General features: G+C 41.8%; 3 protein-coding genes across 3 annotated transcripts in view; all 3 read right to left on the reverse strand.

Annotated features, from left to right (window-relative positions):
* xkr5l (XK related 5-like) overlaps positions 1–1,385 on the reverse strand; it is a 19,554-nt gene extending 18,169 nt beyond the window's left edge. The window contains exon 1 of the mRNA XM_012820764.3: positions 117–1,385. Coding sequence (XP_012676218.2) covers positions 117–901 — 785 coding nt within the window. The 5' untranslated portion in view covers positions 902–1,385. The remainder of the gene's footprint in view (positions 1–116) is intronic.
* A 5,255-nt stretch (positions 1,386–6,640) lies between these two features.
* LOC105894211 (delta-type opioid receptor) lies at positions 6,641–13,938 on the reverse strand. Its single transcript, XM_012820690.3, has 3 exons — positions 13,284–13,938; positions 12,214–12,569; positions 6,641–10,438 (listed from the first exon to the last, which is right to left on the reverse strand). The coding sequence occupies exons 1-3, from the start codon at positions 13,466–13,468 to the stop codon at positions 9,876–9,878; spliced, it is 1,104 nt and encodes a 367-aa protein (XP_012676144.2). The 5' UTR covers positions 13,469–13,938; the 3' UTR covers positions 6,641–9,875.
* A 5,467-nt stretch (positions 13,939–19,405) lies between these two features.
* LOC105894212 (neuropeptides B/W receptor type 2) lies at positions 19,406–20,957 on the reverse strand. Its single transcript, XM_012820692.3, has one exon. It carries the CDS (start codon positions 20,408–20,410, stop codon positions 19,406–19,408), a length of 1,005 nt encoding a protein of 334 aa, XP_012676146.3. The 5' UTR covers positions 20,411–20,957.
* Positions 20,958–27,527: the final 6,570 nt, after the last annotated feature.

Genomic DNA, 27,527 nt, shown 5'->3' on the forward strand with positions numbered 1-27,527 from the left:
CATGATTATGTGGCTCCATATGCAATTAATCTCCTGTCTATGTTCGTCTGACTCCCAACATTAGCTCCTTAGGCTGTGTATAGACTACCTGTCAGTGGTAGGCAGTGACATCTTACCTCCAGACCTGAGCCAACTGTAAGATGTGAACCAGGCTTTGGAACAGCCACACACAGGCTCTGCAGCAGCTCTGTGCCCTGGTTCGAGTGCCGGTGGCAGGCAGTGCCTCAGCCGCAGCGGAGCGGCCAGCGCCCCGCTGATCGCTGCCCTTGGTGCTGAAATGGCTATCCGCACCAGATGCCGCCACCACCGCGGCTGCAGCCGTATCGCTTCCATTTGTGTCAGAGAAATCGTAGGCGAACCATCTGAAGCTGAGCACTTGAACCACCAGGGATGGGACCACCACAAAAACCAGCGTCGGGGCGAAGCACCAGTAGTTCCCCCTTAGGAAATAATCAGCGGCCAGCCACAGGTCAGAGGCCCCGTCCGAGAAAAAGACCAAAAGGGCACAGAGTGTCCAGCAGCAGTCCAGGAGCGAGTACCGCTTTCCGGCGTGATGATGCTGTGGCGAACTGTGCTCGGGACCTGGTAAGCACACAGGCGGTATTTCGTTTTGAAAGGAGACGGCTGCACCATCCGATTTAGCGGCCATATTTGTTGTAGAAGAGTAGAAAAGGGAGACAGGAGAGAAAGGGAGGGGGTCGTGTAATGTGTGTATTCGACGTGTGTATGTGTGTGTGTGTGTGTGTGTGTGTGTGTGTGTGTGGATGTGCGCGCACGGGAGCGCGTGTGTGGGAGGGCCGGAGAGAGAGGGAAAAAAGAATAGAGTGAATGTAGCTGATTTCCATCTCAGCAGCCAGCTGGCCTTCGGAGCATTACCAGATATTAATAATAACAGCATCATTCATATATATGGATGCTTAAGACGCACTGTTACCCCTTCCATCTATATGTGCACCCACTCCCTGTCACATTTTATCTCTCTCTCTCTTTTTCTCTCTCTGTCCATGCGTATGTGTGTGTGCGAGTGTGTGTGCAAAAGAGATGGTCGGTCGCTCTTTGTGTCCCCACGTCTAAGCGGCGCAACCGTGGGTAATGGCTAAATGGTTTCATAATGCACAGAGAGCAGTGCTTACCTGCCAAGCTTTCTTGTTACTGTGTATTGATTTGAGGCAGCCACATAATGATTCTCTCTCTTTCTCTTTCTGTCTATTCGTGATTAGTTGTCAGTTGTATGACCATGTTCTATTTTTTTTATTTCAGTAGGCTAAGAATCTAATAGTTATCTGTTTTAACACATGTGGCACATAATTATTTCTCATAAGTGTTACCAACCAGGTGATGTTGCCAGCGATGAAACAAGAAAACAAATCTATCAAAATCCGTTTGGGTCCAATCGAAGAAATCATCTGGATTGTCTGTATTAAGCATGCGCGCAGTAACTGCAGTGATTACTGACCCCGCTGATTGCTGTGTAGCCTCAATAAACAAACATGATTTCATTTAACATCGATTTTTTTGGTCATTTTGTTGTGGTGTTTATTACATTTAATAACTTCTAAGCGTAAACTAAAAAGGACATACAGCGAAATCTGCTTTCTGTAAATGGTCCTATGGACCGGTACATAAAGCATAGGTTTTCTCTGGACAAAAGCAGTTTTTGACCTTATAATCGATCATATTGAGCCTACAGAAGGGACCACATTGTATGGAATATTAAAAAATACTTTCAAAAAAATTTAAGTTGAAGGACGACCACTCTAGCATTGTGCAATTGACTGTAATACGATTTGCAATATGACATTAAGGCGTGTAAAAAGTGACATATTGCTGTTTTAATAGGTAGCTCACAAGCTAAGTCCTTCCGTCAGCTTGTAATCAAGGCTAAAACAGGAAGCCAATCGATCCATTTTATCTGACACTAAAATGTACTCTCTTGCTCTCTCTCTCTCTCTCTCTCTCTCTCTGTCCACACACACACACGGGAAACGTACACAGAGACAAAAAGAAATAGAGAAGGAGACCAAGAGAAAGAGAATGACTTTCAAGTATGAGTTGTTCGTGCAATAAAAAACTGACTGCAGTCAGCCTTGTTGGTTTGTTAAACAAGAACGAATATTAACCTTGAGCGTCTCAGCTCCCATTTGGCGTAGTACATCCTGCAAGGTTTTAAAAGGCCCCTGAAAGCTTGCCTTACCAACATGGTTAGTTCGTGCCGAGAGGGCCTACAACGAAGGGCTGAACAATGTAAAGTAGAGAGCGCTCTAAGAAAAACACAGGTGCTAAGAGGTGAACATGGCAGGTCTGTCAACACTTCTGAAATCCAAATCTGGACTTGTATGTCAAGGCTTCCATCTACTGGACGCACCACGAACTGCACAATGATGGTCACAGAATGTGGAAAATGGTTTGGGGAAATTGCTTTTTTGTAGGCTTGGCCACTTGATAGCTAGTCCTTGACCTTACCTTAATGGTCCTGTATGGATTCCATCTTAGATTATTGTCCATCTAATGGTGAGTATGGGGACAAGCTTTTCTTAGTACATTACTGTAATAATAGGCAGGACCAGAGACATCCTGTCTACGACCCTGTAAGACCTCCTCCCCACTGACTGGAGATCACACTGAAGACATAAAAGCATCGCTGTCTCCGATGTGACGGACGGTGACAGGCATTTGAAGAAGGGCACACTGACCACCCCTGACTTAAACCGCAATCTGGTCTGTGACGATGTGATCGTCCCTACGGTTGAATATGCTCTCTGGCTGCCATGCCATTGAGCCGGGCTCTTTGGTGTGGCGGTCAGAGAGCATGTTTGCCACCCTGTAGACCTGGGTTCGAGTCCGGGTGGGGTGACCACGCTCTCCATTCCCTACAAAAATGTGGGTCTACAGGGTGGCAAACATGCGCTCTGACCGCCACACGAAAGAGCCCGGCTCAATGGCATGGCAGCCAGAGAGCATATTGACCTGTAGGAACGATCGCATCGTCACATGGTGCCACAACACACATAACACACCACTTCCCAAACCTTCGGTTGAGTTCCCTCTTTCATAATCAAAAGTTGCTGTTTCTCTGGGATGGCAGCAGGATCTATACATCTTCTGTAGCACACTACTGTACTCTTCTGTGCTTCACAACTGCAGGCAGCGTACTGTACAGCATGGCTGTGCTGTATTGCATGGGTCACAATGTAAGAAAATCCTCAGCATGAGATAAGAAACTAAATATACTACTAAATATACAACGTTCCTGTTAGTGGGTACTGCCTATATCTGTATGTGCATGTGACACGTGATCTCAATACATCTCAGATGTTTCACCTGGATGAGTTTATTCATCTGAAGATTTGAAGTCTGCGCAAATGTGTTCATTCATTTTTAAACAATTTCTACTTTGGTGGAATTCTGTGTGATTCTTTGGCCCAAACTTGAATGACTTGAAGCAATTTTGTTACAGGTACACACCATGCATTGGTGGGTTGCTATAAACACTGTTTGTATGGAGGCCCGTTTTGGCTTCCACATTTGTAAAATGATCGCTCAGATTCAGATTACAGAAGAAAATGCTTCAGAATGCATCTATCTCTTACTATTCAATAGTCGTGAATTACATCATGATTCTACTTCTGTGTAAAATAAATGCAGAAAAAATCACAGCTGCGATGATCCATCCATTAATGACACTCCACATAATTCATCCATTTATGACAGTGGTACACTCCACATAATTCATCCATTTATGACAGTGGTACACTAGACATAATTCATCCATTTATGACAGTGGTACACTAGACATAATTCATCCATTTATGACAGTGGTACACTACACATAATTCCTTTGGTATGATGGCTCAAAGAGTTACAGTTGAAGATTTGAATGGATATTTTGAAGATGCAAATACTCATAAGTGAAGTGGCAATTCGTATTTGCAAAATATAGACAGACTTTAAAAGACTCTCAGAATTGAATCATCATGTGAATTAAAGGTCTGTAACTGTATGCTGTAAATTATTTTACTGTAATTGTTTTAATAACCATCTGTTGTCCAAATGAAAACCGGACACCCCATAGCAGCTGATTCTTAGAACAACCCAGTGTTTGGAGGAAAATAGTTGTATTCTATGACAATGGATGCCAATCTTGGTGATCCCAGTCTGTCACTGAACAAACCATGTACAGCATACACAGCACACGGAAGGATGTTTTACAAAATAGAGTGTGTGTGTGTGTGTGTGTGTGTGTGTGTGTGTGTGTGTGTGTGTGTGTTTGCTACTGTACCTGGCCATAGGATTGATTTTGTAAAGTCAAACAACTCCGGTTGCCATTTTGTATAATTTACTTTTAGGTCATCTTTCATGCTTTTGAATGAACATTTTCAACGCCTCAATATTTTGGTCCTTCCCAATGAAATTCAGTAGTTTGTCACTATGACAATCCTGGAGTGAAAAAATCTTTATAATCTTAATAGTCACAATGTCTTTGTAATGTCACTGACTGATAGAGGTTAAGTTGATACACTTCTTTTTTTTTTTTACCTTAATCAATTCCTCATATGTCAGAAAAACAGTTCTTGGTATGGTCAAACCAAGAGCCAAAGAAAACTGCAAAACAGAGAAAACTGTCATCAGCAACATAACATAACTTAACAATAAAACTGCCGTCTACTTAATTTAATGATCTAACCATCCGCTGGACTCTGAGTGCCACCAAACTATAGATCCTGAAGAGAATTACAACAGAAACACTAGACGAACAAAAAGTCTACGCAAACATACACATTTATTTTAGAGAGGCTTATATGTACATCAGAGATCCACTGGCTGATCCAAAGCCATTGGTTTCCTTTAACTGTTTCACCACCAGAGAGATCTAAACTGCTCTGTTTTTCCTGTGCTCAGGACCACTCACTGTCACACAAAAAGGACTGCTGAAGAAATCAAATCGGGTTGCAAAGGGCTTTGCAAAAATTGTGGAAATGGAAAAATGAGATTCCTGATCATGTACATTACCTGTAAATGAGATAAAAGACCAACACATGCCTGATTGGGAATTTCAATTTCAGAAGTATTTCTCCCACCTTCAACCCTATAGGTAGCACATTCAAAGGCAGATGTGTGACAAAAGCACGGAGCGAGGGCATTTTAGTGAAGTCGCTCCATTGTGGCCACTCTCTATTCACGACGCCAGCTGGGCAGACACTCTTGCGCTCTCATTGTGCATCTCATTCTCACGAACGGTCAATTACCTTAATTTTTCACATACAATTATGACGATTAATTCCAAATAGATTGCTGCATTCCTTTCATCATATAACCTTATAAGATATAAATTATATAAATATAGATATAAAAGAACACTCAGTGGCCACTTCCATTCTAGCAACGCATGTTCTATAACACTAAGAAAACTGCAGTTCCCTTGTTTTAGTGTTGGCCTACCTGATCTAGGGTAGTTTACAGCAAAAACATCATCTTTTCCATCTTAAACTCCTCCAGTGTGTCTAAATAATCTGGGTCATGAATGCTATGCAGCAGGTGGACTCCTTTGCAAGTAAAGAGTGAAGAGACCTGTTTTGAGCCATCGTAAAGCAACACTGGTTCAGGCAGGAAAATGTTGAAATTGTTGTCAAACATAACATTTGAAAATGTTGTCAAACAAAACATTTGAAAATGTTGTCAAACAAAACATGTTTTTATTCAAACTAGATAGGTAAAATCATTAATCAAACTTAAGTTAATACTTAATACTTGCAAAACCTTATGAAAAAAAAAATGCACAATTCAAACATGCAAACGAAGCTTTCAAACTGTCACACCAGAAGTATGCCCACATAAAGCTGCCATTTTGACCAGATCAGCAGAGGAGAGCATACACAGCACACGATAGCATGTTTTAGAAAATAGAGAATGTTATGGTGTGATAGTACCGACTACATACTGTGAAAGGTTTAGCACAATCAGTCTAATAACACAAGGTCATCATGTTTTTGTCACCAAAATAGATTAATGCAACCAACATTCATTTCTACATTTTCACAACTGTGATTGGCTAATATAGTATTATTTTGACTATTCAGTCTTGTTTTGATAATTCCATTCAAAGTTCAGTGGAAGATCTTTCATTTTTTCTTCATAGACCAAGTCGAACCTCTCACTCTGGGCCACAGTGAAGGTTGTCCTCTATTCCCCAACCCTCCCTGTATTTTAAACAGAACATTTAGTTATAAAGATTCTTACATTCTTTGTCATTTTTAAAACTTATCTCTTTTTTGTCTTTGATCATGTGTATATGCTTTGATACATTTGTGTGTGTGTGTGTGTGTTTGCATTATATTCAAACCAGATAGATCAAACTTGAGTTAATACTTTTGCAAAACCTTATGAAAAAAAAATGCACCATTCAAACATTCAATAATATGCTGAAATTTAAGAACTGAGAATGAGTCCATTTCAGAATATTATTCATTGATATAGTATCGACTATATCTAGTGACTACATTTCCCATGCGTCTTTGCTGTATTCAGAGTTGGGAGAGAAGAAGAAGTGGGAAGACGTGGATGAGTGTAATGTAGCACTGGAGAAGTAAAGTGATTCAGTTTCGAACTCATCTGACTCAGGGAACTCATTGACTACACTGCGTTATAATACCTCCCAAGGCTCTCAAGTTATAGAGAAATACTTTCAGGCTAGACAACCCAAATCTTAGCTCTTGTCCCAGGGTCTGGTGGGCCTTGTTATTGAGCAATTACTGTTTTAAAGGTCTGGTTTAAGGCCCTCAAAAACCTTTTCATGATGCAAGGCATATTACTGCAAACAAGCATCACATTACAGACATAATAAATTAATCCGATCTAAAAATAGGCGAATTACAAAACAGCACTGTTGTTGAATGATGTGCACCAAGTTGTGTTGTCATAGCGTGTTGTCTTTAATCAGGAGGACATGGTCCAGACTGAATGCTGGGTGTTCAATGGATAGGAAAATCCAACAGGTCTTATCTCTTAAATCTGGGTGAAATAAAAAGATGATTATTTATAATGATTATTTATTAAATACTTTGAGAGTCAAACGTTTAAGCATATCCAGTAACAGCAATGTTTGAAGTATAGCTCTATACGTAGAAAACACGCTTCCATCACAACCATTACTTGGTGACCTCTGCAGTAGCAGGCTTCCAGTCATAACGTCGTCTTTATTCCTTGCTACTCAGAGTAGTGTCACAGAGTCAGATATGACAGTGAGCCACCCTTTACTTTGACTTCAGCTGAAGTTGTCTACAGAAACCCCCCCGTTGGTCAGGTCCTGGCACGTTGTAAAGCTGACATAATGCTAAATGATGACCTCTCCACCTCGATACTGGTCAGTGTCTCAACACTGGCGTCCCCAGGGTGCAGCAGTGCAGAGGAGAATTACCCGTTCAGCATTAACAATCCTCCCAATTCAGCTGTTTTCACCTCCTCTGGCTCTCAGCTAATGAGAAGGCTCTGGTCGTTAATCACGGTGAGACCAAAGACCCCTCAGTCATCATCTTAAGTGTCAACAGTGTTGTGTGAGGATGCAGTCGGCCTATACAACAACAGCAGCAGCCTTCCCCCAGGGCTGAAATTAGGTACTCTCTTATCCAAGGAGCCAAAAGACCCACGTGCAAACATATTCATTGTCATTCATCTCTAGGATTTGCCTACCCTCCTGAAAAAAATTGTGACAAAGACTTTCTCACTTTTGAAACATTTTTTTTTTTGTGATAACATTGTGCAAGCCTGCCCAGCCCACCTCGATGAGTAGATATTTGTCTAGGGAGTCTTCTTCATTCCTATCTATATATTACAAAGCCACAGCACTGGGACGTCATGATTACTGAGCTGAGGCCAAAGTAAGTAAAGTTATCTGTTCAGTTTGGGGGGAAATAGGACATGTTAAGGCCAGTTATTGATCCACACTATCCCCTTCATCTTTTTCAGCCGTGACACCATGACAACGTGTTCTCCTCTTTTGTCTTCCCCATTTTGTCTTTTTAGTTTTCTGTCAGAAAACAGCGCAGATGAATATTTCAGTCGTTCCTGAAAAGGGCTTAATTTAGAACAGACCTCATTTATCCAGCAAGAGCGTGTCATGTGACAATAGCACAAAATAGACTTCTTCATACATTACAGCTGGCAGGATGTTTTCTCTCCTCTTTAACTGTTCACTAATACAATATACAGACATATGCATGGTGTAAAAGGAAACTGTATACCCACTGGCCATATTCATTACATTTAATTTATGACTTTTTTTTAAATGTATGACTCTTTTTTTTAACATCTATTTTACCTGATGGTAGAAACAAGAATACAACAGGAGGTGTTGAGGCATCCCCGCCAGGGCCCCATCTTGCTTTGTGACAAAGTGGAGCTGAGCGCAGATGATGAACAGGGACTCTAATCAGTAAGATCACGAAGCACTAACGCCAAGATCAAAGAGCACTAACGCCAAGAGCACTCGAGAGCCCTTCATGCCTGCTATTGACCGAGGGAAATGAGATGTCACCAGATGAAGCCCTGGCACCACCACGACATGAAGATTCATATGCATTTGAAAGGAACACCGTCAACAAGCTCAGCAAATGATGAATGCGGAACATTAATGCTTTCTATGCTTTCTGCAAGCTAAAACCCCCCAGCAAAACAACAACGTGTACAGCAGCACAAGGACCTCTGTATACATCCTCTGCGACAATATTCATATGCATTTACCGCCAGTCTTTTTGGCAAAAACCCTGCTGTTCATTTTAGTCATTCAAAATGAAGTACAACTTTGTATGTATACAAATTCAGAGGATAGGTTAAAATATAAATATAGATAATGAATACATTCAATATTACACAAACAATGAAACAATCAATATATCCAAAAAATACATACATACATACATGCATATATATACATACATACATATAAAGTTCATCATGACCACACCTGATGCTCCACACTCTCATCTGCCACTTCATCCTGTCTCTCATGCCATTCTCTCCCATCTCCTCCTAGTCTCATCTCTGGGCTCTTTTTACAACCAGGGCTGACCTAGGCTCAAAGCACAAGTCCAGTACCTGACAACACAGAACTCACATTCACTTAGGTCTACAGTGGGTACTGGCTCTCCACACTGGCACATTCACTTAGGTCTACAGTGGGTACTGGCTCTCCACACTGGCACATTCACTTAGGTCTACAGTGGGTACTGGCTCTCCACACTGGCACATTCACTTAGGTCTACAGTGGGTACTGGCTCTCCACACTGGCACATTCACTTAGGTCTACAGTGGGTACTGGCTCTCCACACTGGCACATTTGTGTTTGTTTCGCAGGGATCATGCAGGAGTTGACTGAGCAGGCAGGAGTAAAGCAGGATCCATGCATACACCCCCATTCCATTCCTAACCAAGGAAGACGGGAGGCGTGAGGGGAGGTGCTGGGTTGAGAGGGAGTGTGGAAGCAAACGCCGCTGTTTGAAAAGGTAGGCTGGGAATGACTTGAGTCAAACCTGACAGAGTTTGATGCTACAGGGGTGGCCAATTTGGTCAAGCTCCTCCCAACCTTCCTTTTAGAAAGCCATTGGTCCCAAAAGACCACATATACACAGCCTGTGCCTATGACACGTCAAACACTTTCAAATCAGGAACAATGTTTAGAGGTGCCAAACGTGTGTGTTTGTGTGTGTGTGTGTGTGTGTGTGTGTGTTTGTGTGTGTGTTTGTGTGTGTGTTTGTGTTGGTTGGTTGGTTGATCCTGGAGCCCTTCTGTCCCATCTGAAGAGTTCTGGAGTGACTGCCCTGCTCTGTCGAGGACTGTTGAGGACCCTTTGATCCAGGGATGTTCCCCTGCTGGATTTACCCTCATTGCCGCCTATTATGTCCTTCAGCCATTTCCATCTCTCCGTGTGCGACGCCATTTTCATGCTCCTCCACACCAAGTCCTTTGCTCCGTCTTGATGACTTCCTCCCCGGCATGTCTGTGTCGTTCCCCAAGTTCCTGTGCGGGCAGAAGACGCGGAAGCACCGCTTGAAGTTTTCATCCAGGAAAGCGTACAGCAGTGGGTTGAGACTGCTGTTAGCGTAGCCTAGAGCGATGCAGAAATGCATGGCCACCATACTGGCCTTGCTGCCACCCAGGTCCACGCCGCCTAGAGCTTGGACCAGGGCCAACACCTGCACCGGCGCCCAGCAGAGCACGAACGCCAGGACCACAGTCAGGACCATGCGAGTGATCCTGCGCAGGTAGCGGTCCTTCTCCCTGGAGCCGGAGAGAAGCCGCACACTGTGCAGACGCCGCACCATCAACCCGTAGCAAACGCTTATGATGGCCACTGGCACGATGAACGAGAAGAGGAACACACACGTGCCAAAAACAGACCCCCAGTGCTGGCGAGGTTTGGGGAGGACCAACATACACTCGATGCCTGAAAGACAGAGGTGGAACAACACTGTAATCGCTTTTGTAATCTCTATACTGTAATCTCCTTTGATACAACACATACAGTACATCCATACTGTACATACAGTAATACAACAAAAATGTTTACTATTAATCAAACACTGTTACAGTTTTTCTTACTCGCTTTGGTTCAACTCTCAAAACATCCTAAACATTTTCAAAACAGTATGTGCAGTTTTCAAAAACATTCATACAAACAGCATCACACAATGGATTACCTGCAAAAGCCAGTAACTCTCTCAAAAGGCTTACTTTATGTCTCAAAAGTAAATAATTATGTCAATGTGAATATGCAAGTCCTTCTGTCATGATTTGTAACCAAGACAGTGAAAGCTCCTAGTCATGCTGTCAATATAAAATGATATCCTGGAAGTGTAGTTCTGACACATTTGCTTTCTACTTTGTCTCCCTCACTCAGAGTAATTTATCTCCATACCAGATTATTGCCATATATATTATTTTCTAGCAAATAAAATGCTGCTCATGCCATAGGCAACCATTTCAATTCAAAAGGCCACCACGTGATGAAGAATAAAAAAGCAGGATGCAGGATATCACTGGTCACTCAGACTGGACAGTACCAACAGCAGCGATCTATACAACCTGTGGAAAAATAATAATGAGACAATCCTGCACGCCACATACACTCTTTGAGAACCAACACATGTTATCCAATCATGAAGGTCATAGATATGTCACCTTTCTCCTGAGTACATTGTTGTCTGATCTAGTGGCACACACTGTTACTGGATTTTCCCTCATGCCTATAAGGTTTTACACAAATGTTTTGCCTTGGAAAAATTGAATCCATCCTAATTTATCAAACATTGCAGAAATACCATGTCACTAAAATTGAAGCATCGGGTTGACACATAATGATAACTGGTCCACATCATCCACCTGAATCCTCTCTGATGAAGGTGAAAAATCTAAAATGATCATGATTGAATAACATCACTTGAATTTATGTGGCACGCAAGGTTGTCCCTTGCTTCTCTACAGGTTGTATTTATTGCTACTGTCAAGTCTTTCAAGTGATTTTCTGCATCTTGTTATAATATTCTTCAACAACCACTCAGAGCCTCGTCAAATTGATATTGTTGCCAGTGACATGAATGGCCTTCAACTTGCAAGAAAATAACATTCAGTCAGTTGGAGACATCTGGTGTGGCAATAATCTGGTAAAATGATAAATTACTGAGAGTAAAATAAATACTGTAAGAGGCACATTTGGAAATGAGGAATACGCTTTGTGGATTTAATTTTATATTCACAACATGACTAATTACTTTGACTGTCTTGGTTACAAACAATGACAGAAGGACTTGCATTCTGGCCAATCACAGGCTTTTGCAGGTAATCCAAAATGTGGTGTTGTTTGTACGGATTGTTATGAGAAATACACTTGATGTTTTGAAAACATTTAGGATGATTCGAGAAATTTACCAAAGCGACGGAAAGAAACTGTAAAGCGATGGCAATAGTAAGACAAAGCGACTGAGAGAAACTGTAAAGCAATGGCAATAGTAAGACAAAGCGACTGAGAGAAACTGTAAAGCAATGGCAATAGTAAGACAAAGCGACTGAGAGAAACTGTAAAGCAATGGCAATAGTAAGACAAAGCGACTGAGAGAAACTGTAAAGCAATGGCAATAGTAAGACAAAGCGACTGAGAGAAACTGTAAAGCAATGGCAATAGTAAGACAAAAACAAGAAGAGGAGGCGGAGAGGAAGGACTACCATTGGGCTCCACCTCCAGCTGCGCCATCACCATCACTGGCACTCCAAAGGCAGAGGCGAGTGCCCACACCCCGACGTTCACCACTTTGGCCTTGGAGGTGGTGCGCACAGCTAGCGAGCGCACAGGATGGCACACGGCGATGTACCGATCCACACTCATCACTGTCAGCGTGAAGACGCTGGTGAACATGTTGTAGTAGTCGATGCCAACCACTATCTTGCAGAGACTCGCGCCGAAGGGCCAAGAGTCCAGCAGCACATCGGTGCCCTGGAAGGGAAGCGTTGCCAGCACCAAGAAGTCTGCCAAGGCCAGGTTGAAGATGTATATGTAGGTGGCAGTGTTCATTTTCGTGTACCTGTAGGGGGGAAATGGTACAGTGCTTTATGGAGAATGACAACCTTTGATGAATGATTTAGCATCAGTCAGTATGGAGAAAATGTCAGACAACTTCATGGATTGTATAAGCTAATACAACTCTTAGACTCCTTCTCTTTGATACCCTCTCTCTTTCACCCTCACCACACACACACACACACACACACACACACACAACTCTGACCATCCACCTATTCTTACCACATCCACCTACACATAATTGTACAGCAATCATTTCAGTACATCATTATTTCATGCAAGTACAAAGATGGAGCTCTCAAGTAATTATACCTTTAAACTCCCCAAGCTACATAGGGGGGCCGTATGACTGCCTGTCAGGCAGCAAGCTAGAGGGGCTCACAAAGCCTTAATTTACATCAGGCTGTCCTGCACTTGGCAAAAGCCTAACGAGCGTCAGCAGATTTTGCAAGGGAGGTGCAAAGAAATCATTAGAAATGTAACAGTACAAAAATCCTCAGGGTTGGAAATGCGTTGGAAAAGGGACCAAGACCAAAAAGGTCCCTGTCATATACAGCCCATATATATATATATATATAGTCCTCTGTTTTCCCATATCCTCTACCAAACTAGAAACCTACCGCAAATACTGTGTCTAGTTGTGTGCATCAAGTGGTAGCATGACCTCTCTCTGAATGTAGTGTACATGCGTTAGCTTTGCCAGTGAGTCTCTTACCTGATGATTACGAACATCACCAGACTATTGCCGATGAGACCAACAAAACAAACTACCAGGTACACCACAGCTATGGTGATCTTCACGCCGGTAGGAAGAACTCCATCCGCATCGTCGAAGTCAGTTAAGTTGGTTTGAAGAAATGATTCGTTGTATAAACTTACGTCTTCTTCGATGAACTCCATTGTGTTATGTGAAACAGATACTGAGAAAGATTCTGGCCACCGCCTTAACCTCAACAAAGAAATGATAACTAACTTGCAACTGGCAAGAACACATTCACTGTCAAAGAAAACATAGTTCACCCAGTATGAAAACGCGTAGCTATAGTAATGTCCATCCCTTCAAAACGGTTTTTTTAAATGTTCTAAACAAGAACATGCATGGTCGTTTCTTCAGGTTCAGTGGTTATCATTGCTGATCGCATGTCCCAATAGGGCACGTGTGCTGCACCTTAAGAGCCTCTAATAGACTGCAGAATTTCATTACGGGCGCAGGGAGAGCAGTTCTAGACATCTTCATTGTCCTGAGCGAGCGTCGCTGGTCTCTCTCTCTCTCTCTCTCTCTCTGTCTCTCTCTCACTCTCTCACACACTCTCATTTCAGACACACACGCCCATTCGCTCACGCACCAACAGTATGGTGGATTTCTAGGGACAAGGTTAAACTAGGTGGCAAACATACAGAATACAAATAAGGTGTGGTGTATCTTACAGTATAGGTGTGGAGCTTATATTCTATATGTCCCATATCTATATGGCTATACTGGTCTCTTTACTGCCTGTTCCCTCAGCTTGTTTACAGCACATGTGCTCTGAACACAGCAGCTTTGAAACTGATATCTGCGAGGGTTTTACTAAGCAAACTGTACTGAACAGCAGTAGATGAAAAACAACATAGTCCAGAGTTTCTTGCTGCAGCCCAGTGACTGAGATGGACATTTATGCACCATTTATGCACCATGTATCCACTCTGGCTCAAGCAATCCAACTGTTGCTTGCCTACAGAGTGCTTACTGGTTCTGCTCCCACCTACCTAAATGCTCTTGTAAGGGCAAATGTTACACCCAGGACGCTGCGCTCGTCTAGTGAGCGTCGTTTGGCACTGCCGTCCGTGCAAGCACGGCAATCCAGACTATTTTCATTTGTAGTTCCACGTTGGTGGAACGAACTGCCTAGTACTACCAGAGCAGGGGCGTCCCTCTCTACCTTCAAGAAGCTTTTGAAGACCCAACTCTTCAGAGAGCACCTCCCCTCCTAACTGGCACCTGACTAGCGCTTAACTTGCACTTCAGCAGTTACATTCCTGCACTTCTTTTTCCTCTTTTCTAGGTTGTTGTTTTTCTAATTCTCATGTAAAGTAGTATTTATTGTTACACCATGCTTTTTTATTGCTCTTAGCTTGACTGTTCTCTCCCTTGTACGTCGCTTTGGACAAAAGCGTCTGCTAAATGACTAAATGTAAATGTAAATGTAAATGGTCTATTTAGATGATTAAGAGTGTATGTGTGAGCAAGATGGAAGATATATTTGTTTGCCTGTGTTTGTAAGCGATTCAGCATATGTATGTGTGTGTGTGTGTGTGTGTGTGTGTGTGTGTGTGTACGTGCTGCATGTGTCTTTGTGTGAGTGTGGGAGAATGTATGTACATGTTTGTGTTTTTGACTATAAGTATGTGTGTATGTGCATACATTTGCTTGTACATGTGTGATTCCTGTGTTTGTGTGCATGTGTTGGTGTTTATAAGTGTCTGTTTGTCTCTCTGAGTGTGTCTGTGCGTGTATGTGTGTTTGCATCCATGTGTGTGTGTTTATGTTGTGTATGGATGTCAGTAAGTGTACAAGTGGTGTGTGTATGTACGTGTGTTTATTCGTGTGGGTGACAAAGCGCTTTTCTCAAGGGCACAAGGCTGATTAATGGAGTCACGTCCTCCCAGACCTCCCTGCTGTCTGTGACATCACAATACTAATATATATATATATATAATTTATATATAATATACAGCAGTTCGACTGTTTCATCACATTCCACTTCTGAAGGGACGGGGGGACTGTAAAGTGTACCTGCTCCTCCAGCCATAACCTTTACACAGCTATTAAATGAAGAGATTGATATTTAAGCATCTGCAGTGCAGAGAAAAGGGGATGTGACCTGAGCGAATGCTGCACTCTGTGCCGCTGCACCCTGCACTCATATACGAACTGTGACTGACTCTTTGATTTCAACATAAACACACCTGTTTAAAGACACCTGTGAGAGACCTGACACAGATCTGTCAACTGTGGGGGTGTTGCTGGGAGTTGAAAATATTCAGGGCCCATGGTGAACTGTCAGTCAGACAGCCGTCACCACTGTTAGGTGGTTGATCCGGTGAGAATGTGAAAATAGATCTTTAGTTCTTTAGTAGGAACATTGACTCTCTCATTCACGACACCCACTGGAGACGTCTGTGACCTTGTTTAACCACTGTGTCTGTGGGTCTAAGAAACTGAGCCCTAAACTCAGCGGTGGGTTGCACAAGAGGGGAGACAGAGAGGTGAAGACAGAGAGAGAGATTGCGGTAGAGAGAAAGAGAGGGGGAGAGAGATAGAACAAGAGACACAGAGAGGGATGGAGAGATAGAACAGGGTGGTGCAGGAATATTTATTGCTGGCTTTTACGGTAAAGCCACAGGGTGTTTATAAGGCTGTGCACGCAGCTAGCAACGCAACGGCTCCGAAGAAAGATTAATGGGGCAGCTCGCATCCCTGCTGGAGAGCATAGTGGTGTGTGAGAGCATCCCCCCTAAGCCTTATCCAAGTTTCTGGTGGCGGAGCTCTGAAACACACTTGTCAGGTAGTCCACTGGGAGAGGTGCAGACAGCTAGATCTGTGAAGAGGGAGTCAAGATGCGCTGCTTTGAAATGAAGAAAAAGAGCATAAGAACTGAAGCAGTGAATAAAAATAGCATTGTGACAAATTGAGTTTTTGTTACTAAACGAGATGGATGTGTAAGTTTGTGATAAAAGCAGTTGAAGTGATTGCAAGTGTAAAGAAAGAGACAGAGAGATTTAGCTTATTGTGTGTGTATATGTGTGTGTGTGCGTATGTGCTACTGTGTGTGTGTGTGTGTGTGTGTGTGTGTGTGTGTGTGTGTGTGTGTGTGTGTGTGTGTGTGTGTGTGTGTGTGTGTGTGTGTGTGTGTGTGCGTGTGTGCGTGCTGTTTAGTTAAATTCCTTGCCTCCATAATAGGACACTATTAGATCTGACTGCCTCAGCAACATTGTCTGCCATGTATCATCAAGGAGTTGGAAAACAGGCACAAACTCCGAGCAGGTCTCCTGCTGACACGGCAGACTTTGCAGCGGTAGCAATTAACAGCGTTATTAAGGCCATACATTTACCACGGAGTGGCACAGCTGGATCATTTGGCAACATCACATCAGTCCTGGTCTTCATAAAAATGCAAAATGGATAGTTGGCAGTGGTAGACTCCGTCACAGTGAAAACATCTTCTTCACTACTTCTGAGTCCTCTCTCCATTCCACCTATACCATTAGTGCCAAAGTCATCATCCATAAATCTGTTTAACTGAAACATTATTAAACATCAGTAATGAATTATGCTGACAGTTGTCTTTTTAACACGATTCATTTATTTATTGATTACATATTGATGACCTCTGGCCTTGCTTAATGTCACGTGTAGCAAGACAAAGCTGTTGTGTAACCTGCTTAAATGCCAGACTCGGAAATGTCTGAACTAACACGTTCATACTAATTGTTATGCTTTTATGACTGACATAAAAGCCATCAGGTTGGATAGTGAATGTCAACTGACCTTACACAAATATTGTAGTATTACTTTGCATGTACTCCCATAATCATATATCATACTGTATATACAATTGGTATGACCAAAGGTATGACCAAAGCTATGACCAAAGCTATGACCAAAGGTATGACCAAATGTATGACCAAAGATATGACCAAAGCTATGACCAAAGGTATGACCAAAGCTATGACCAAAGGTATGACCAAAGCTATGACCAAAGCTATGACCAAAGCTATGACCAAAGGTATGACCAAAGCTATGACCAAAGCTATGACCAAAGGTATGACCAAAGCTATGACCAAAGCTATGACCAAAGCTATGACCAAAGGTATGACCAAAGGTATGACCAAAGCTATGACCAAAGGTATGACCAAAGCTATGACCAAAGCTATGACCAAATGTATGACCAAAGATATGACCAAAGGTATGACCAAAACAAGATGCCAGAGCACACTTCCACAATACAGAACCATTGTTTGGACAGAATGCAAATAAGCTCTTTATTTTAAAGTATGACTAACTGTACATGAACTGCAAAACATGCATGCATTAGTAGTAGCAGAGTCTGAAACGATCCACTATATATCAGGTCCTCATATTTAGCGAGCACGGGCCTGCTGTTATAATACTTTGCTGCTCTCTATTGGCAAAAAACTGCAACCACAATAATAATAGACACATTCTATATACTGCCGTCATACAGAAGTTTAACGAAATGAATCGCTTAAACTTTACATTCTTATGTATGTAATTTCTGACAGATTTAACATGCGCCCGCGTTCATGAACGCACAAAAGTTTAATGGAACTCCTGCGGCATATTGTAGAGAGCAAGCGAAACAAAAAGCTACCGCTGTGCATCAGGAAACTGGCGTGTAACCAGTGGAGGGGGAGAAGCATACAGGTGTTTGGACCTTGCCTTGCTCTACACAGAATGTAACATTCTTGACTATGGTGACATTGTTTACATGTATGCTGCACCCTCTACCTTAAAACTCCTGGACTCTGTTTACCATAGTGCTATTCGCTTTGTTACAGGAGACGCTTTCAGGACCCACCACTGTAACTTATACAAGAATGTTGGTTGGTCCCCTCTAGCAGACAGGAGGGAAAAACACTGTATTTTATTTGTTTATAAAGCCTTAGTGGGAAAACTGCCTAATTATCTCATGTCACTTTTAAAATTAAAATCCATCTGTCATAATACACGGTCACAGAGCCTCATCTCCCTTGAAATCCCCCTTACAAAAACTAATATAGGTAAAATAGCTTTTAAGTTCTTTGCTTCCCATAAATGGAACACTATTCAAGTGGAGTTGAAATTAACCAAGTATTTGTCTGTCAACCAATTTAAGAGCCTTTTAGATAATAAGGATGTGCCTCAATGCTGTTGTTTTAAATGATTCTCTGATTTAATTTTTTTTACTTTATGTTATTTTATTTATTTTTTATACTTAATTTCTGAGTTGTTTAATGTGTTTTTTTAATTTATTTTGTCTGTTTTGTTTTGTTATGGTTTGTTTATTTATTGTTCTTCTGTACTATGTAGCCTCAATCAGGGCATTGCTGCAAAAGAGCCCTGTGCTCAGTCAATTTCTCCCTGAATAAACAATGATGATGATGAACATCACGGCGTCACTGCTTCTAACCACGGGGTGACGCACGTCAACCACAAACGAATGAATGAACACTAATCTTAACTACACACAAAAGATAGCCTAGATCTCAATGGTGTTTGTACGTTCTTGCAACCACAGAACTAGATTTTACAACTACAAGCAGTGAATGTACTTGTTTGTGTTTATGTTTACAGTAAATATGTTATGCAACTACTTTAAGCTACATCACACTGAGCAATTACACCCCACATTAAATCTTGAAATAGACATCACAGTAACTCCATCACTTTTTCTAAATGCCACAATCGTCTCTGATATTTAGAGATATTAGTTGCACTGTACCTGCAATACCAACATATTACAAAATACCAAAAACGTCGTCATCATCATCATCGATCCTCATGATTATCGTCATCATCATCATCAACAACATCATCATCATCAATAATGTCTAAAGACTAAAGAATAGGTCTTTAGTCCGGGCCGGGTCCATTAGAGTAATAAACAGTATCGTCTGGACTGGACAATAATCTGCATAATCGTCGTTAATTAAAGTACGTCTAGTCATTTAAATTCCCCACCTGCGTAACTGCTCTCCAAGTCACTGGAAAGACCAGAACTGTAATACTCCTGTATAAATGAATACTCATTTTACGTGCATCTGTCTTGAAATGGCAGGACTTATTTGCCCTCACTAAGGTCCGCATTCCAATATTTTCCTAAATGCCTTCCTAAAACTATCGTCAAAGAACGCGTATAGGAATGGGTTGAGGCAGGAGTTGGCGTAGCTTAGACAGGTGATAAAATAGGAAATTCCTATTACGAGCGGGGTCGGAGACAGGTCTGTGGTGAGGGCGACCACGGTGCTCAGGTGGAACGGAGTCCAACAGAACAAACACAATGCCAAAACTATGAACACCATTATAGTTGCCTTCTTCTTAGCTTTATCCAGCGCCTTGGCGTTTGAGCCGAGCTGCATGTTCCTCAACTTGTATAGCATGACACTATACAGAACACAAGTTGTGGATACGGGAATGATGAAGCCCAGGACCAGCGTGTAAATCCGGCTAGCCTTGAACCAGAGTCTCTCCGGGCTCGGGAAGCTAAGGACGCAGCTCGTCCTGTTCCCTGCATCGTCAGGACTGACATAGATACCAGCGAAGACCGTGAACGGCAAGACGATAATGATTACCAACACCCAAACGCAGATGCTGACAGTTTTAGCGAACCTGTAGGTCCTGTGGGTCAACCGTTGTGAGCGCACCGTGGCCAGCACCACCAGATAACGGTCAATGCTCATCACTGTGAGGAAATATAAACTGGAGAATATGTTGCAGTGGTCAATCGAGAGTATAACTTTGCATAGCGCGCCACCAAAGGGCCAGTTGTTCAGCATGTGCTCGGCGATGTTTATTGGCAAAACCAGAGTAAAAAGATCATCTGCTATTGCGAGATTCAAGATGAATATGTTTGTGACTGTTTTCATTTTAGGCGCTTTTAAAATAACGTAGATGACCGCCGTGTTGCCCGTTAGTCCAACCGCACAAATAACGGAGTACACGATAGGTAGAGCAAAGTAGAAATCAGGAAAGTGGGACCAGGGTGGGGACGAGCAGTTGGTTTGATTGGTGAAGATAAAGGGTTCCATGGAGAAATTGCAATTGGAATAGGCATTACTGCTTCCATTAATATCTTCCATCCTATATTTCTTGCCCTTGAAACTCCTATAAAATAAAAAAATATGGAAGACCTCAGTGTAAAAAGAAGTCCAACAGTTATGGAGAAGACAGAGAACAGACACAAACTACATAAGATTTCCCATTAATGTGCAAATGAAAAACTTGAGATAATTAAAACAATTCCGGGTGTAAAACAAGTAGTAGATTTATTCCTAGGAGCACGAAATATACATTATACTAATGCGCAATACATGGAATACATGGGATACATGCAATTGCAAATGCTCTACACTTATATAGTGAGTTACTGTATAAGTTGTATTAAAAGAGAGTAACGTGTATTACCTTAGCAGCTGATAAATCACGAAGGCCGCCTGATTCGTTCGATTTGGTGTGTGAGTGCTGTGAACGATTTTGAGTTAGGGAATAGCCAGACTTCAGCTCACCGTGTGTTTTACGCACGGCGCGCTTAGAGGGGCGTGATGTCAAGGCGGGGAAACGATCGGAGGTCTCCTGAGGTCTCCTGAGGTTTTAACTGCTTTGCTCAGTGACATGTAAATGCACTGAACTGATAAAAGTAGCTTCTTATTTATCATGTATCAGGAAATGTCACCCGGGTTCTGTTTAAATTATTTAGTTGTTTGCTATTGGTTGGTCAAATGCAATCTGTTGTGCTTGTTTTGGATTGTTACATTTGATTGATTCCGCGGGAACCCTTAGTTTGTGCCTTTTGAACTACACACTCAGGCTTGCTGGAGTTTTTGATCCCTTCAAACCTCCGCTGCTTTATCTCCCTTTTCTCCATGGTTCACTGCCACGCTTTCCCAGTGCGACTTGCTGTTATATTGAGATTCGCCATTACTATTGTGCCCTGTTATCCTTTGCCCTTGAGTATGAGATGGAGCTGATAAGTCTCTGAATATTTCATTACTTTTGCATCATACATATCTATTTCTCTGAAAACCTCTGCACATACTTTTAAAGAGCGCTTTCATTTACTGGAGTTTCCTCTCTGACGGATTTGAGAGGGGCAGAAGTTTTTTTGGCCATTGCAGAATTGCCATCATCCCAATTACAATGGTTTCTGTTGACGTGACTGTGAATTCTTGTCTTCCTGTCTCCAATTCTTACTGTCCAGCACAGAGGCTTCTTCTTCTACTTCTACCACATCTTCTTCTTCTTCTTCTTCTTCTTCTTCTTCTTCTTCTTCCAATACCTGGATTCTCCCATGCTCCCCCCTTTCCCACCCAATCTATAGCCTTTCTCTCTCCCTCTCACCCTATCTCATTCCTGCTACATTTCCATAAGTTCACTTCATTTCTTTCAGTTCATTTCCCTGGCCTTCCTCACATCAGGTACGGAATCATAAATCCTAGGCCTCCCATGCCTCTAGTCCTGTTTTCACCATTCTCTTTTTCTCATGCCCCTTATCACTCTCCATTTCTCCACTTTCCCTCTCTTTTGATCCACACCTACCACCCTCTCAATCGTTTTTCTCTCCCTTCATCCTCACAGTATCTGACACGCTCATCTTCCTATTCCTCATGTTTCGTGCTTTCAGTCAATGTCCCACTTGCTCTACTGTTTTCAGCTCATAGAAATTCTGTGCACACAGTCTGCAGTAGGAGCAATTATTTAGTCTGGCTCGGTCTTCATTCTGACTTCCCTCAATAGAACCAACCAGTGACCACAGCCTTCTTGGTCACCTAGACAACATTCTCCTTCAAATCAATTGCAGTGTCAATATTTTGCTAATGCTAATGAAACACATACAGATTAAGAAGGACACTGTAATTAATTAGTTCAAAACAGCTGCTTTGTATGCATCATTTAAGGCATGGGTTGTGTTTGATTCATGATGATTTTGGTAAACAAAAAAAATGCTAATTTGATGTTTTGATTTAATTATTATAATTTTTTTTAACATATTTAGCGCACTGCAGCATGGCAAGGAGAGATGATTTGTCATCCAGATGCCCAGCTCAGTCACTTCAGATGGTGTCATGATTAGTCAGCAGGTCTGAGAAAAAATGGAGGTAAACCTTTTAGCTGTGCACAAGGACCCCAACCAGACCTGGTTAATTTGTCAGGAAAAATAGGTCTCAAATGCTAAAAAGTGAGTTCCCAAATTAACTCATTTAGCCTGCAGAAATGAATGCAAAGTGCTTTGACTGAATTTTTATTCAGTTATTAGAAAATGCTGTAAAACACATTCAGCTGGTAGCCTTGGTGGCTTGGTACTGCATGTTTTGGATACACTCACTACTCAAACATTCTTTGAAAGATTTATTTTCCAAAGCCAAACTTCTTAAACTTAACATTTAATTAGCATAACCTTGAATCATATCAATTAATTAAATAAGGTAATTTACATTAAGAGAACATTAATTACCACAAGTAGTTGTGGTAATTAATGTTATTGATTGCTATTATTAAAGCTAATGCTAAACTGAATAGATATTTCTTTTCATTTCTTTTTCAAATGAATGTAAAAATAAATGATTTATACTTTGACATCACAAATCACATCACACTCTTAATAGCAGATTTAATCAATCAATTATCAGGGTAAATTTGAAATGATTATTGACGATTATTGGTATTACAATGTTATGCATCGTATGATGACATTATGATGACATTATGCACATATTTATCAAAACATGACATGCTCCAATGCTGCTTTTGTGTTGTATTCTGTGTACACAAAAGGGAAATAATTAGTCATATATCTGTCAACTAATTAACCTTCACCTCACATCTCCAGCCTTGCTTTCCAGCTCTTTACCCCAATCATAACCTTAACTCTAAGACTATTATAATACTCTGGATGGTGTCAGCAAACAGTTGGACAAAAATGTGCCAATCAAATATAAACTGCCAAACTAAGCTGGTAATCAGTGCTTTAAAATGACAAAACATTATGCTACAAACAGACACACTGTGGAATTCACAGTAGTTCAGAAAGTATCATTTCCCAAGAGAAATACCAACAACTTGTGACAATTGTTGTACCCAAATAATCATCATTTAATCAACTGATTGTCCCCAGAGATGAATTAGATTAAACATATTTCAATCCAATGTCAAGGGCAAAAGCCTTAGGATATACAGACAGTGACAGACTGAGACAGACAGAGAGAGAGAGAGAGAGAGAGAGAGAGAGAGAGAGAAAGAGAGAGAGAGAAAGAGAGAGAGAGAGAGAATATCTGACGTGATCATGGAGATATAAACCCTCACACTGTGGATGTTCACAAAGGAGGTCACAAAGACTTTGCATTGAGGTCTTCTCAATCAAAAAAAATGAAAATGAAAACAACCAACATCACATGTCATGAGTCAAAACATACACACCTCCTCCTATTTTGAATATGGGCCTGGTCTTTATTAGACCTCTCACATCCATCTATGACCTCAGTGTAGCTCTGCACTCAGAGTTGAGTGTCACACATAGGCACTGACAGGACAGGCTGTTTCTGCCCTCTGAAAAGGCTGCATAGCTTGGAGCATCATTCAGTAGAGGGGGGTAAATAAACCTTGCTCATTGAATAGCGTAGTGTCTCTACCTCGGAACTGCAGTTCAGTTTTCTGTCTTTCTTTCACACAGACACACAAACACACTGTGCATTACATAATGGGGAGACTTGGGTCACTCTGTTTTCATGAATATATAATCTGGGTTCTATATGTGACTGACTGGCTGGTAGATGCTCTCAAGTCAAGTCAAGTCAAGTCAAGTCAAATTTATTTATAAAGCACATTTAAAAACAGCTCACGCTGACCAAAGTGTTGTACAATTAAATCATAATAAAAAATCAAAACAAAAACAAAACAATTAGATCACAAAAAAAAAAATATTAAATAAAAAATCAAATCAAATCAAAAACAGAAGCAACACACTCAACTAAGCATCAATATACACATCAAAAGAACAGAAACACCTCTAACAGAAAGCAAATATACTAATTATCAACTAAAATCAGGGGGATCCAAATGCTAAGGAATAAAAGTAGGTTTTGAGCCTGGACTTGAAGGAGTCAATAGAGGGGGCTGATCTTATAGAGAGGGGGATGCTGTTCCACAGTCTAGGGCAGGGGTACTCAATTAGAAACCCAAAAGGTCCACTCGCCAAATTTCCATTCAGTCCAGGGTCCGGAACAGTGACGGTCAAAATCCAAAAACATAACTCCAACAAAAACGTTCAAACTAACGTATGCACAAACGGTTATGTGGTCTGGCCTTATTTGTGTGAAAGGTGAAACTTTTTTGTGGTTTAAACTTGGGCATAAAAGGTGTGACGGCCAGGCGGAGGCACTGATGTAAGTGTTCATTGGGTGTGCTCCTGTATTTGTTTTTCACCATATTCATGGTTGAAAAGGCAGACTCACAACAGTATCTCTATCCTAAACTGTTGTGTTATACTGCATATTTTCAGTTTAAGTACATTGAGAGCAACTAAACCCAGAAAAAAATTCCTTGTATATGAAAATGTACTTGGCCAATAAACATGATTCTGATTCTGATTCTGATATATGTTGAGGTATGCACGCTCTTGTTGTGTGGCTGATCTAACTATTACACTGCATGTTGCTTGGTATGATTGCAGATGGTTTATTTTTCTGCCCCTTACCTCAGAGTTCTGCGGGTATTTTTGTTCGAAGTGTGCATGCTTTGTTTCATAGTGACGTTTCACGTTACCACTTTTGACAAGGGCAACCGTCTCGTTACAGATTAAACACATCGGTTTTGTGCTCCCCACAGGCAGCACAAATGCATACTTGTCAGTCCACTCTGTCTTAAATTCGCGATTTTTGGAATCAACTTTTCTCTTTTTGTCGGGTTTAAAGCACGCCATGATTTTCGTTCACTGAGAAAAAAATACCGTTCACATATCTATCTGCCGGCATTGTTGCCATTGACACACACAACCTGCGTGACCCACAGAGCTCGCGGCCAACATTGAGTAAGTGAGTGAGTTGTCATAGTGATGTTGTTATATTACAGCTCCTGATTGGACCTCTGGATTGGACACGGAAGATAGAAACCACATCGAGTAGGAAAAAAATATATAGCGCGAAATCACGCACCAATGAAACCTCGCTTGATCATGATTAAATTAGAATTTTGATTTAGGCTTCGGTCCAAATTTGATTGCGTCTGGGTCCGGATCCGGACCGCGGTCCGCCTATTGAGTACCCCTGGTCTAGGGGCTGCAACAGCAAAAGCGCGGTCACCCCTGGATTTAAGTTTAGATTGGGGGACTGCCAGAAGCCCTAAGTTAGACGACCTGAGGGGTCTGATGATAGAATAAGAGGTTAAGAGGTCTGTGATATAAGACGGAGCCTGCCCTCTAAGGGCTTTAAAAACGAACAGGAGCACCTTAAAATCAACCCTGAACCGCACTGGAAGCCAGTGGAGAGAGGCCAGGATAGGGCTAATATGCTCTTTTCCGGGTACCGGTCAGGAGCCTTGCAGCGGCGTTTTGGACTAGTTGTAGGCGGGATAGGGATGAATGGCTAATTCCCGTATACAAGGAATTGCAGTAGTCTAGCCGGGAGGATATGAAGACGTGGATGACCTTCTCAAGATCTTTGGGTGACAGGAAAGACTTGATTTTGGCAATGGTGCCGAGTTGGTAGAAGCTGGCTTTAACTACTGCATTGACCTGTTTGTCAAATTTAAAGGTCGAATCGAATATTACACCAAGGTTTTTGACTTGGGGCTTCACCAGAGTAGACAGATTGCCTAGGCTGCTGGTGGTCAGTTTGATGGAGTCAGGGGGGGCCGAATGATATAACTTAAGACTTATTCTCATTTAATTGTAGGACATTTTGTGCCATCCAACACTTGATGTCCTCAAGGCAGTCCAAGAGACTGTTTAGATTTTGCCGGTCGTTAGGTTTTATGGGGAGATAAAGCTGTGTGTCATCTGCATAGCAATGGAAAGAGATGTTGTGCTTTTGAATAATTTGACCAAGGGGGAGCATGTAAATAGAAAACAGAATGGGACCTAGGATGGAACCCTGTGGGACCCCGCAGGAAAGATTAGCAGATGAGGAGGAAAAATTACCTAAATTCACAGCAAAACTTCTATTGCTGAGGTAGGATGAGAACCAGCTCAAGGCCATACCACTAACTCCAATCCCGCACTGGAGACGGTCAATTAAAATGTTGTGATCCACTGTGTCAAAAGCTGCACTGAGGTCAAGAAGAATCAGAACAGCACAGTCACCAGAGTCAACAGAGAGGAGCAGGTCATTAGATACTTTTAACAAGGCAGACTCTGTGCTATGATGAGCCCTAAAACCCGACTGAAATCTTTCTGATATGTTATTTTGGTGTAAGTGGGGTATCATTTGGCAGAGAATGACCTTTTCAAGAACCTTAGAGAGGAACAGGAGCTTAGAGATTGGTCGGTAGTTACTCGGGAGGGTGGGGTCTAAGTTGGGTTTTTTCAGGAGGGGCTGGACCACTGCGTGCTTGAAGCAGGTTGGAACGGAACCAGTGGCCAGAGAGCTGTTGATTATAGAGAGAATACTGGGACTGGCTACGTCAAAGTCATCTTTCAGGAAAGCAGTGGGGATTTTATCAATCAGCTCTGACCTGTGGTGGTAGACTGGGTCCTTGTGAAGTCTGACCACACAGAATCTGTCTAGCCTCAGGTAGGGCGCTGCTCTGGGGTCCATTAGTGATGCAAAGGCTGGGGTCTGTTTGTTGTCATCCCTCCCTTTCTTTTCATGATTGTTTTAATTGATGGTTACATCTAAGCATCCAATTACCCACATTTGAATCCAATCAATTTAATCTAATCAATTAAATCTTATTGCAAACCCCTATTATCATACCTGTACCTTAAAATCAAAACTACCGGTAGTTAGATCATGGCTAGCCCTACTCTGCTGTTAGTAGCTATAATTTCGTACACATTTACGATAGCAAAATTGTTTGAGTAATAACAGATTGGTAATAACAATTGTTCGTTCAAGTACGACAATCTAACTGAGTTCATGGATTTCAATTGACTAAATGTTAATTTGCTGAACACTAATAGCTGTGCTAGTTACCCCACATTAGCTGAACACTTGTAACACTGTATATAACGTTTCCGATTAGTGTTTTTATTTATTGCTAGTCACC

Source organism: Clupea harengus, chromosome 4 (assembly GCF_900700415.2).
Source record: "Clupea harengus chromosome 4, Ch_v2.0.2, whole genome shotgun sequence".
Classification (NCBI taxonomy): Eukaryota; Metazoa; Chordata; class Actinopteri; order Clupeiformes; family Clupeidae; genus Clupea; species Clupea harengus.